General features: G+C 42.5%; 1 protein-coding gene across 1 annotated transcript in view; it reads right to left on the bottom strand.

Moving 5' to 3' along the window:
- Positions 1–12,767, bottom strand: part of LOC134673262 (uncharacterized) — a 152,276-nt gene that overhangs the window by 5,642 nt on the left and 133,867 nt on the right. Inside the window, exons 9-18 of the mRNA XM_063531226.1 lie at positions 12,051–12,253; positions 11,460–11,643; positions 10,895–11,099; positions 10,360–10,553; positions 9,677–9,845; positions 9,153–9,300; positions 8,553–8,759; positions 7,824–8,010; positions 7,042–7,218; positions 254–382 (exon numbers count right to left, since the gene is read on the bottom strand). Of these exons, the coding sequence (XP_063387296.1) occupies positions 254–382; positions 7,042–7,218; positions 7,824–8,010; positions 8,553–8,759; positions 9,153–9,300; positions 9,677–9,845; positions 10,360–10,553; positions 10,895–11,099; positions 11,460–11,643; positions 12,051–12,253 (1,803 nt within the window). The remainder of the gene's footprint in view (positions 1–253; positions 383–7,041; positions 7,219–7,823; positions 8,011–8,552; positions 8,760–9,152; positions 9,301–9,676; positions 9,846–10,359; positions 10,554–10,894; positions 11,100–11,459; positions 11,644–12,050; positions 12,254–12,767) is intronic.

The following is a 12,767-nucleotide window of genomic DNA, read 5'->3' as shown; positions in this document are numbered from 1 at the left end:
TTAGAGCCCTCTAAATTGAAAAAGTGCCCTAGAACTAAATACTGGCCTCACAAATTGATATTCTTGCATCCGCACCTCATTTTATCGGTAATATCGGTCATTATCGGCGGTTGAATTCGGTGATAATGACCGATATTGAATCAGATTGGCGAAAAATTGACTAATCTGGATACGCATTTATACTGTAGTAGTGCTGAGCCGAGTTTATCTCCTCCTACTTGCACTGCTTAGTATGATACAGAAGATTTCTCACCGATATGCGACATGCACTGCACAGACTCCCAGGCTCCAGTGACGTCACACTTGGGGATGAACGTGCCTTTCCCGTATTTCTTCTCGGCCGCCTCGTTCTTTTCACGGAGTCGCTCACACGGGCTCAACACTGCAAGAAATATATCAATTCATAATCATTCGAGTTTAAACTGTCGTGTCATACTAATTGTACGATTTGTACTGCTTAACTCGTGTATTTCTAGTTACACGCGCGACATGTTTCGGAGCATTTTCAAGCACTAACTGTGCATGAGCAATTGAGCAGTGGCCACACTATCCGCGCGACGTACTACGCGCGTCCATATCGCGCTTGTGACTAAAAATACGCGAGATAAACCATCAAACTAGATTAGGATTAATGACCAGTTCAAATATCTAGCGAATAGACGGTGCAAATTAAACATTTAACAAGCTCTCATTTAATCACATCGATATATTTAGACAATTACAATTAAAAGCGCTAATATTGCTTAAAAACGGAGAAATAATCTAAGATTTCTTAAACCTAGCACCCGTGGTCTTGAAAGTTCAGGCAAAGAACACATTTTCAGCATTGCGATACAGCGAGGAAATGCCGCCAGCATCCTTGGTACAATGCCTCAAGGGCCTATTTTAGATTTTCAGGCTATTAAGCAAAAAGCTTTGCTAACCTGAGGGGCTACCGCCAAAACCGAAATTCGCAAATTGCGGGGATCTTTCTCTTTTACTCCAATGAAGGCGTAATTAGAGTGACAGAGAAAAATGCCCGTAATTTGCGAACTTCGATTTTCGCGGTTATATAGCCCTGAGACCTGAGACAGCCAAAGAGCTATTAAGGTTGGTATTGTTGTCATCTTACCCTATATAGCCTCTTCTTTTTCAGTCTTATTAGTTTTAGGTATAAACTTATAATGTATAGTCAAACACACCCACCTGGTCAGTGGAAAAAGACGCGAAATTCAAAAATTCTAGGGGAAGTCAACACTTCGTGCCTAGATTTTTTTAATTTGCCGCCTTTTTTACTGACAATGCGAGTGTGTCGGAGTATATTTAGGCAAGGTCAGGAATATTGACACCGGCTAAGAAACAACGGTTTTAGTGGATTTGTAAAATTGGTAAGTCATAAATATTCTCTCTCTCTTCCTTCCTTGCCACATCCGGCGATGAAGACTCCATCAACAATTCTTATCCGGATTATGAAATGCCCTAATGTGGCTCGCAAAACCAAACTTTGACTTTTTACTTTTACTTTGGCTCATATCATTAGTTTATGTAAGTTACATTTGGCTACAGTAAGACAACGTGCTGTTATGTGGTTATGACATCGTCATGCTAATGTGTAGTTAACAGGTCGATTGCATAAATGCATATTATCAAATTTTAAACACATACGTATCTAAAATATTGACATTACGTGCCTCCTGTCTCAGTTTGTATGCGCTCTTCCTTCGCCGCGGTCAGTTTTGAGGCTTCACCTTCAGCTGTTATGGGATATAATGAAGAAGGGTAAGTTAGAAAAGAAAGAATAAGTATTAGGTCGGTAAAATATTGGGGAAATAAAATAACCTATTTATAAGAAACTTAGGAGATAAGGTTAGATTCTGATAATGTCCCGTCAACTTCGAGCAACACCGGCTTCCGACACGTCGGAAGGGAGGGGCCCAAGCGATATCTCGCCGTACAAATCTTTCTGGCATTTTTCGCGGGGGGAAAGGTGCACAGTGCACACAGTCGCATTTCTCACACACTTACATACAAAATCCAATCTGTAATGACGACACAAATACATAGAAAATGACACACGTCAAAGACAAATCTTGCAAACCTCGATCTCTTTTTGTGTACGGACGAGTGACTAGTGTCACAACACGCACACTAACACATTTTCGTTGAAGTATGTCATTGTATTCTGAGAGATGTGAAGTCGGATTTGTCGCTCGACCGATCCGCAATTTGTACTGAGCGAGCAAAATCGATAAATCCAACAATTACTTGAGACTAAAATATAATAATTGTATTTAAATGTAATTTAACGTATGATATGTAAAAAAAATATTACATGTGAAATGTAACACTTTCTTTTTGTAAATTTGATGTCCCCGACCTCTTTTTATAACAAAAAACCGAGCAAACAGGCATTTTTGTGCAGCAGTGTTCACGCGCGCGTCTGGACTCGGTCTAGTGAAAAATCCAAGTGCAACTAGTTTTATTACCCGCGCTAGATTAGATTGACGCGCTAATCTTTTACCTCGGCAGAGGGGAAATAGTGCGAATGCTGCCTCCCTTCCGTATTGCTCGAAGCCCGTCAATATCTACCTAACTATAGAGTTGTGTGTTGTGGACATTACGGCTCGGCCACAACATTATGCGACTGGCGACGGCGGCAGCGACAACCATAGGTAGGAACGAACGGTCCGGTCGCTGTGTCTCGTTTTAAACTATGGTTATCGTTGCCGCCGTCGCAAGTCGCTCAATGTCGTGGCCGAGCCCTTAGTGTTAAATTTGATGCATTTCTACTTCTAAAGTATATTTTTAGAGTTCCGTACAAAACTTTGTTCACGGAACACTTATGGGATCACTTCGGTCTTGCAAGTAAGTTATTTAAAGATGTATTCGCAGGGTCTCACTTGAACGGTTTGCAAAATATGACACTTTCAATGATACACTGATGATTTTACATTATCCTGAATAACTCGAAAACAAAAGAAGATCGAGGACTGATATTAAGCATAGAGAGTTCTTACCTCTTAACACAATATCAAGCCATGGATTACTCCAGGGCTAATAAGGTGTATGCGGAATAGGGACCATTTACATCTAAAATTGAAAAAGGACCCTAACAATACTATTTTAAAAATAACCTATCGTAGGTATCGTAACACATGCAATAACCTTCTCAATAATCTAAAAAGGGCTTATCAAAGACAACAAATTAAAACTAACTCGCGTAATGTTAAAAAACAATGGGAACTAATCAAGTGCATCTGTAATATAGATAATCAAGATAAAAACACCAATTTACTTAAACTGAAATCTAGCCCCTTAGAGTCGGTAAATTATGCTAATCAATATTTTACTAGTATCGGTAAAGAATTAGCCAATGAGATTCTTCGCAATTCTCAATTATCTGAACATCAGAGAGCCAACTTAATAAAAATGACAAACTCAAATTCTAACTCTATGTTTTTAACACCTACGGATGATAGGGAAATAAAACAAATAATTTGCAACTTAAATTCGAGTTCAGCCACTGGTTGGGATGGAATCTCTTCAATTTTCCTCAAAATGGGCGCTACGGTACTTAGCAAACCATTGGCAAACATCTTTAATCGCTGTTTTCAGGAAGGGAAGTTTCCTGATTCTCTGAAGAAATCCGTAGTCATCCCAGTATTCAAATCGGGGGACAGAGACTGTATAACCAATTATAGACCAATTTCCTTGTTGCCATCACTATCTAAAGTAATCGAAAAACTTATAAATAATAGACTTAGATCACATTTGGAGAAAAATAATGTACTTTCGGCTAACCAATTTGGTTTCAGGGAACGTAAATCCACCAGTGATGCAGTTAGAAATGTAACTTCACATATAGTTAACCAAATTGACCACCACAAAAAAGTCTTAGGATTATTTCTTGATATAAAAAAGGCCTTTGATACAGTCTCTGTCCCCATCCTTCTCAAAAGGTTAGAAAACATAGGTGTTCGAGGTCTTCCACTTCTACTACTAACCGATTACTTGACAAATAGGACACAGGCTGTGAGAGTAGGGGAACTTCTTAGCTCGGAACAAAAGGTTACTTATGGCGTTCCACAAGGCAGCGTCCTTGGACCTACCCTCTTTTTAATATATATTGACGAGCTGTGTCATCTCAAACTAACTAATGGTCAAATTGTAACTTTCGCTGACGACACAGCCCTAGTTTTCCAAGATAGTACTTGGTCTAAGTTAGCAAAGACAGCACAATTAGGTTTTAATCAAGTAATCCAGTGGCTAGACTATAATCTTCTTACCTTAAATTCCTCTAAAACTAAGTATATCACATTTAGTATACGCAATAATACCCAGCCTACACCTGGTATGATTACAATCAAAGCTCATTCGTGCTCACAGTTGATTGCGTGTACATGCTCTGTTATCCAAAGTACTGATTCAATAAAATACTTAGGCATTGAGTTAGATAAAAACCTGAATTGGAATAAGCATATTACAAATTTAACTAACAGAGTTAGAAAGCTTATTTATATTTTTAGTAATCTCCGACATGTCTGTGATGTTAAGTTGCTAACCACCATTTACTATGCACTTTGTCAATCAATAGCAACTTATTGCATCACGGCATGGGGAGGTGCTGCAAAAACAATATTAATTACACTTGAGCGCGCTCAGCGTGCTGTTCTCAAAGTTATGACGTTCAAACCCTTTAGATATCCGACACAGTCCATTTATAATGATACGAAGGTTTTAACTATAAGACAATCTTTTATAAAGGGTCTAATCCTAGCTCAACATAAAAACCTACCAGATCAACCTACTTCACGCCGTAGACTTGACATTGTTTATAATATCCCCGAATCTAGGACTGCGTTTTCACGAAAGTTTCAAAAATATCTAGGTCCCAAACTATACAATACAATAAGTAAACACATCCAATTGCGTGACCGAAGTTTATATGAGTGTAAAAGATTATTAGACACGTTTCTGAATACCCTTAGCTACGAAGACACTGAAAAATTATTAAAATAAATGGCAAAAACACACATACCTAACTAACCATACACACGAACACACATGCATACACACACACACACACACACATGCATACACACACACACACACACATATATACATACGTACACATACACAGTACATTCTCAACTTTTAATATTATTTTTATTAAGTAAATAAATATCCAATTATAATTAAGGAATGCATCTGTATTGTTTGCATACTCTACTTGTTTACGTTTAAGTTAACGCTTAGCAACATGCCGATGCCGCATGCTAGAAAGAATGCAAGTTACCGTCAGCTGTTTTTGTTTGTTCGTCTCATAAATGTACACGATTCAAATCTAATTTTCTCAGACTTTGGTAATGTAATGATTACTGTTAACATAAATTCTATGCAAGTTTATTATGTTTGCGGGTGACGAATCTTACTTCACCGTGATACAGTTTTAACTAGTACGGGGAGTAAAGGACTCATTCTTCTCATATTATAATGTATAACTTTGCAACTAAATTAATCTTTATGTAGGTACCTAAATCAGACTGATGTATGTACCTCGCTGCCTTAAATGTATCTTTAACTTGTTGTTATCTTAGTTGTTATGTTATTGAAATAAAGAAATTTATTATTATTATTTGTATGTCTTTTCCATATCTCGGGACCATGGGGTCCCGGACCTTTGGGAGGCGTACGTGGGGCCGAAGCCAACAGCGCAGAGGCCCTTTAAGACACTTTAATCTAAAAGCAAGGGATACACGTGGCGGATACTATCCCCGAACGCACAATGTGATACATTAAGAGATGGTCCCCGCCAGGTGCAAAGACTATTGCAGTGCAGCACTTTTGTGCTGCGATGGGAACTAAGGTCATGGGCTATAGATTTGAAAGTTGGATGGACTGGATAATGGGCTATAGGAGAGACTAGCGGACACCTGCCGTGACAATCAGTCTCAAAATTGTATAAGACAGGTGGTGACTCGCCAACTCATTGAGTGGGCCCCGCAATGGCCGCACGCACAGTGCGACAACAGGGCAACACTTTGGAGCGGCTGTGAGGTTGTCGAGAGGTGAGTCTGCGGTAGCCAGATCCCGGTAATCCGTTCAAGGGCCGCCGGCGTTATGACATTTTACACTTCCAACCTGGAGCATAGGTCCCGCTCTTGCGACTCCACTCTGGCCGGCCGGTGAAGGCAAGCACAGAGGCGAGGGCCAGATGACAGGGCCCTCTGGAATAGGGGTCCGCGGTGTCGCCACTCACCGTCAGCTCGCCACAAGCTGCCCCCGCGGGGTTATTATTATTATTATTAGGACCTGCCAGTACACCACCTGAAAGAATGACCAAATCCGTCGTTGGGGGCACTTCTTGTTCGCTTAGCCTGCTAGACCCTTTGCAGATAATGCCATGAAGTCTCACGTAGTCGCCGAGAATGGGGCGATAGTTTCCTGCTTCCTATTCAGACCCGCTATTTCAAGTAACTGACATTCCGACCGTTGAATTGGATTCTTCTTTGTTTCTGTCGCTTCAGTCATGGATAATGGAACAGACATGGTATTCGTAATGATTGGGTTACCCGTTGTTTTGGTGCAATAACTGACCGGGGCGCGGGTGTGCAGTACGGATATGATATATGGTCGATCTTGTCTGATACGTGACAGCGTGATAAAACGGCGTTCGTCACTTTCTATCCCACGGTGTTAAAAAGTGACAGTTATTTTATCACGTGGATAAAGCCATCCATAATACGCCGGCGGGTCGTTGTATCTATCTATCTTTTCCTTATTTTTAAAGTTGGTTCTAGAGAATCCATTGTACTACTCGATTTGTTTATATCAGTTGCGTTCATTTTATAAGTTTCATAGTTTTAATTCTACTATTTTTACTCACCAGGGCATACGGCGTTGCACTCTTCCTTGCTTCTGAAGTTGTTGTGGTTGCCAGAGCAACCGTTGTACTTGAATCGTTCACATCGGTTGCGTTCGTGGTTGAAGTGCCATCGCGTCGCGTTCAGACCGGCCGTGTCCGTGCAGTTGCCTTCGTTTCACAGTTTTAATTCTACTCACCAGGGCACACGGCGTTGCACTCTTCCTTGCTTCTGAAGTTGTTGTGATTGCCAGAGCAACCGTTGTACTTGAATCGTTCACATCGGTTGCGTTCGTGGTTGAAGTGCCATCGCGTCGCGTTCAGACCGGCCGTGTCCGTGCAGTTGCCTTCGTCTTTTGTGTCGAAGCATACTGTTCCTGATAATAGAGTAGAATCTACTTATATGATAACTTAACTTTCATCAAAACAGACTTCAAAGACAATGCTAGTGGTAAACCAAAACTGTTTTGACGTCCTTTTTCGAGGTAAATTGTCTGGGTACTGTCAGCTAAGAAAGTGGTCTACCACCACCACTACCACTACCACAAAAAAAAAAGAAAAAGCCAAGAAACTTACTGTACTTAATTGAGTGAGTACGCATGCACTCGCTATATATATACTTACTGATTACTTATATTTAGTTCTGTTGTAGTTAAGTTTCTCTTAAGTGAAATGTATAATTTTTTTGAGCAAATTAAAGTTCTATACACCTAATTATATTAAAATGACCAAGTCGATCTGACTTGAGTACTCATCAACATTAACGTTTGTTGATTTATTAACTTTGATGTGATATCGTGTGTTTGTAATTACTTCCTAGTTAGTGAGATCAGATTGAGAAAAACCACACCTGAAAGAGTTTTTGCATTAATGATTCTAATATTTTTTGAATACTTATAGGTCTTGACTATAGACACCTATAGATCACATGTTCCTCAACTTTTGCGCTTCGAGCTCTTTTGGTAACAAAATTTAGACTTACGTGGCTTAGGACAACACACGGGCGCCCCGGTGTCGTGCGGCGCGAAACGACACGCGTGCGTCGACGGGCAGGCGGCGGCGTTAGGTCCGCACACCAGGACGTCCGTGCCGCCCGGGACCAGGAGCGGTTCACCTCCGGGGCAGCGGGGGGTCGGGGTGCAGCGGACTATCGGGGGGCAGGACTCCGCCTGGAAACAGTTTCAGATCAATTTCACACTTTCATGAGACGAGCCGCGGTCTTCATGTCTATTAGATGGTGAAGCAAATGACCGATTTTGAGATGCTGAAACTCAAAGTCGGTGAGGCCGCAGAAATTTTATGATATTCTTGCTTAGATAATACGAGATTCAAGGTGACTCATCGCTAACGAATTCAACTATCTCAATTTGGGATGTTGCGAACAGATGTTTATAATAAGATATTAGTTAGAGTTCACTTTTCTTTCAGAATTATGCTGTGATAATCCAGAAGAACACTTGGAGTTATACAGAAGCACATCCAACTACGTTGGGATGGTTGATGTACCTGTTAACTGATGTTACAATTAACCTCGCATTCCAAGGGCACAATCTCGCAAGATTCATCAGGCACTTGGTTGGGCAATCCTTAATGTCCAACTGGCATCCGTGGGCGCAGATCTCTTCCACAATGCAGTGGACTTCAACAAACATTCCAAGAACGTATTGAAGATCGGAATGGATGAAGTATGTCTGTGCACGCAATAATTTACCTCGCATTCCAAGGGCACAATCTCGCAAGTTTCATCTGGCCTGCACTTAGCTTCAGCGCAGAGATCTCTGCATTTGCAGGTCGGGCAACCCTTGATGTCCAACTGGCGACCGTGAGCGCAGATCTCTTCGTCGTCGCAGTGGACTTCGGAACAGGGGGCTGGCGCTTCGCACGAGGGCGTGGAGTTGAAGGCTCGGGTACCGGGGATCTAGAATGAGATTTGTTTCATTTAGTTGTACCGTAATGTAATTATGTTGCTTGCTAATCTATATAATTTTGCCTTATATCTTACGAATGTCAGTCTGACCCTCACAGGAAGAAAAACAAAAAAATAACTGGAGGACTGAAGCCTAATTTCGGACTGCTCTGTGGTGTTTTGGACATCGTCCAAAACTGGTTCTGATGTTTTTAGGAGTACAGAAAATATTGTAAATAACTACTACTCTGTCAAGTCATTCTCGTCTGTAAACTCTGTAGTTCAACTTATTAGTGAGCTCTAATTTTTATCTACCGCTGTCGCAGCTTGAGCCGTCCAGTAGCCCAGCAGTCCAGCAGTCGGGCACGTCTTGTGTCTCTGTCGACATACAACAGCTGTTCTCACCTCGTTCCCGCCGCTGTCGACGCACCAGCACAAGTTCTCAGCCTTGCGGCATTGAACGGCCTCGTACGAGCCATCCAGCTTGCAGTCGGGCACGTCTTGCGAAGATGGCGGCTTGCCGCTTTCAGCAGCGGTGTGTAGGGCGAGGGCTCTGTGGATAAAATATTTTTGAGGTTAAAGGATCCTGTGATATTATAGGGTAGGTTAAAATCGGGATTGTTGTAACGTTCTATATCAGTATCTAGCTGACCCGAGCTTTCTACTCATTCCTGCCGCTCATATACTTACCAGAGTTGTACTGACATTGAAAGTTTAATCGTTCAATCGCGCTAAAGTATGCTCCCTAAAGCATCCCTGCCTATTTCTCTAAGCCGACGTCCGTAAATCCATAATTGCTTGGGTAACCTCCATACCACGCACAAATAAGACACACGAATCTGCGCGATGACACGCAAGACAATTTGAAGTAGAAAACTTTGTTCCGAAATAAAAAACCTGCAAAATGAGGCGTGAAATGGAAGAGGTACCTTCTCTGCTGGCACGGCGAGTGGTTCGTGGCGGCAGCGCAGGCGGTGCCGCACCCGGTGGCGCAGCAGCGCTCGCCCGCGCCGCACTCCGCGTCGCCGCGGCACGCCCACTCGCAGGCCCCGGTGTGGGGCACCAGGAAAGGACACTGCCCGGGTTTGCGAGGTAAACCTGACAAATGAAAAACGGAAGTATTAATTTTACTATTAGGTGAAAAGAGATCTTTGCTGAGAACAATTGAAAACAGAAGGAACATGTTGGGGCACCTGATACGTCACGATACTTACATAAAGTCTATAATTGAAGGCAAAATAGAAAAACAGAGAGGCAGAGGAAAACCGAGACGTACGTATTTGGACCAGGCCAAAGAGAAAATCAACGTAGTGACGTACCTCAGGAGCAGGAGAAGGAGTGGCGGAAAGAAGAACGGAATGGCGATTAAGTATTTACTCCACCGATAAGGGCCAGGCTCTTAAGAATTATGTTGATGATAGAGGAAGTTGACTTAAAAAAGTGACTATAATTTAAGTCTTTAGATCATAGCGACAGTAGTTTTAGGAGCTGAGGAGAATAAAGCCCTATGCGTTAATTGAGTTAGGGGCTTGCAGCCTTGCATGCTTCGAAAACCTTCAATGCTGCCGCTATTTTCGGCAGTACAATAAGATTGCTTAAAGACACTACTCACAAGCAGGCACTGGAGGGCAGTACTCCGCATCACACGCTACATCGACTACTGCACAAGCGCGGCCTTCAGGGCAAGTGACTCCTGCACAGGGGTCACGGCAGTGGCAAGTCGGACAGTGGTTACTGCCCAGCACGAAGCCGTAGTCGCAACCCATGCGGCACGTCAGGTCCAGGCAGGCTAGGCTTTCGCGAACCCTGGAAAAAAATGTGATGAGGAAAAACCACGCGGCGCGCTCATTCTTTCGTCCGTGGAAAAAACTTAGAACATCATCTCTCTTTATCATGGCATTTATGACAGTCCCTTTTGGATGGGTGAATTCTGGATTAGAATTAAAATTATATTTAGCTGTTAGTTTTTAGTTTGTTAATCTTTTAAGCCGTGGTGGCCTTGATATTGTTATATTCTCATGCACTACCTTCCATACCTAGTTTTCTTTCTCTCCTTTTTCTTTTGTGATGTGCGTCTTCCATAATAATTATGCCCTGTAACATTTAGAGCTTTCGGAAAACATAAAGTCTGTCAGACCAAGACTTACTTGACACAGTCCACAGCCGAAGCGTTGTTGGTGCTAGTCTCCGGTATCTCCGTGCCGAAGGAGTCCACGCACCAGCAGCGGCCGTGCGCGCACTGCTGCGGTGAGAAGGAGCCGTCAGCAGTGCACGTGGGCGCGGGGAGGGCTAGCTTCATCCCGTCTACCGTGCCTTCCATCTTTTCGTCAAAGTCGCGGAGGTATTCGCACACTGAAGGATAACATTCAATATAAGAATATTGGAATTGGAAAGGACCGAAGAGGATCGAACAATAAATTAATCTAGAATTAACGGAATTCAGTCAGAAATACGAACGCGAAAGCTCCGGTTATGGTATGAATTCGATGCAGAGGTTTTCTAAAAAACTAAAGTCCTTCAAAATAGGTTTCTATAATATGGGGCTTTCAGTGTTATTAAAAGGTCGGCAACGCTCATGTGAAAGAACTGAAGCAATCGTCAATTAGCTTACGAACTTACCACAATGAAACTGATCTTACAAATCCTTATGGGTTTTAAAGGCACTGATATAAGTTCTATTCAAGTGTTACGTAAATTATGGGCTTCACTTACTGGTAGGCGTGTCGTCAACCCTATCCGTCTGCAGCCTCATCTTGGCCGGGTCCACGCATACCGGCCCGCAGTTGACAGTGGAACAGCACACCAGCCCGTCTTGACAGTCACCGTCTCCGCAACTGATGGTGGAGTTGTGATCGCACACGGCCTCAGCTTCCGCACCGCAGGATTCGTAGTTTATCTGGAAGATTGGAGAATAAATATATTGTGTTGTCTTCTCAACAGGCATACAAAGTTTTGACCGCGCAGTATAGCTCTCCTTATTTCAACGACCTATCACGGCCACCACAGTATACAAATCTATCTTACCCGATAAAATACATAGGTAAAGTACGATGTCCACTGAACGGGTGGAGTCTGCGCGCATTTCACATTTGTACGGCCGCATGTCCTCGCGGACGCGGACGGGTCCAGTCAGACTCCATCGCTTCTGCCATACTTACATAATGTTTAGTCACATTGAAAATGCGCTACGGTGCGGCCCAACTCGCCCGGTCGGTGGGAATCGTACATAATACGGCTCCAAGTATACAGGAGGGATTACGAGCAGTCTTAGTCTGTCTTCTCGAGAACTAAATTCACACTTACTTCAGTAAGATCCGTATTAGTCGAATTTGAGTCGTATTTAGGATCCAAACAGCACAAAGCAGCTCCGCTTCGTCGGCTCCTAGTACACACGTGGGCGTATGGGCAGTCTTGGTCGCTGCCGCAGCCGACCACGGTACCGTCGGTGATGTCGGTGAATGCGGTGCCAGATTCGCAGGGGTTTTCGTAGGCTACTCGGGGGCGACCTGGGAAAATGTAAGGTAAACATTATTTACTGCCTATAAATGATTATTGAGGAAAAGGAATTGCCCATCTTCTCAGTCGATTTTGCAGTGGAGTTGTATTATAAATATAAGAAGCAACGACTGTTGGTGAATTCGGAATTCCTTAATACTAATTCTTGCAATGTTGATACGGGTTATCTAATACCTTAACAACAGCAATTCTTGTTTATTTATATATATATATATATATATTTCAGGGATCTCGGAAACGGCTCTAACGATTTCGATGAAATTTGCTATATGGGGGTGATAAATCGATCTAGCTAGGTCTTATCTCTGCGAAAACGCGCATTTTTGAATTTTATATGTTTTCTCTGTCTCCTAGATATTGTAGGTATACCTACTAATACGAGTTAAGAATTGGCAACGCGCATGTAACACCGCTGCAGTGTCAATAGATGATTAGATCGACCGTACACTTGTTACCCATCGTCGTTGTTTAAATAAACCTATTATAGGTACAGGCAACAAACAA

The sequence above is a fragment of the Cydia fagiglandana genome, chromosome 18 (assembly GCF_963556715.1).
Source record: "Cydia fagiglandana chromosome 18, ilCydFagi1.1, whole genome shotgun sequence".
NCBI classification, from domain to species: Eukaryota; Metazoa; Arthropoda; class Insecta; order Lepidoptera; family Tortricidae; genus Cydia; species Cydia fagiglandana.
Note: the sequence above shows the minus strand (reverse complement) of the source record. Positions and strands in the feature narration are given on the sequence as shown.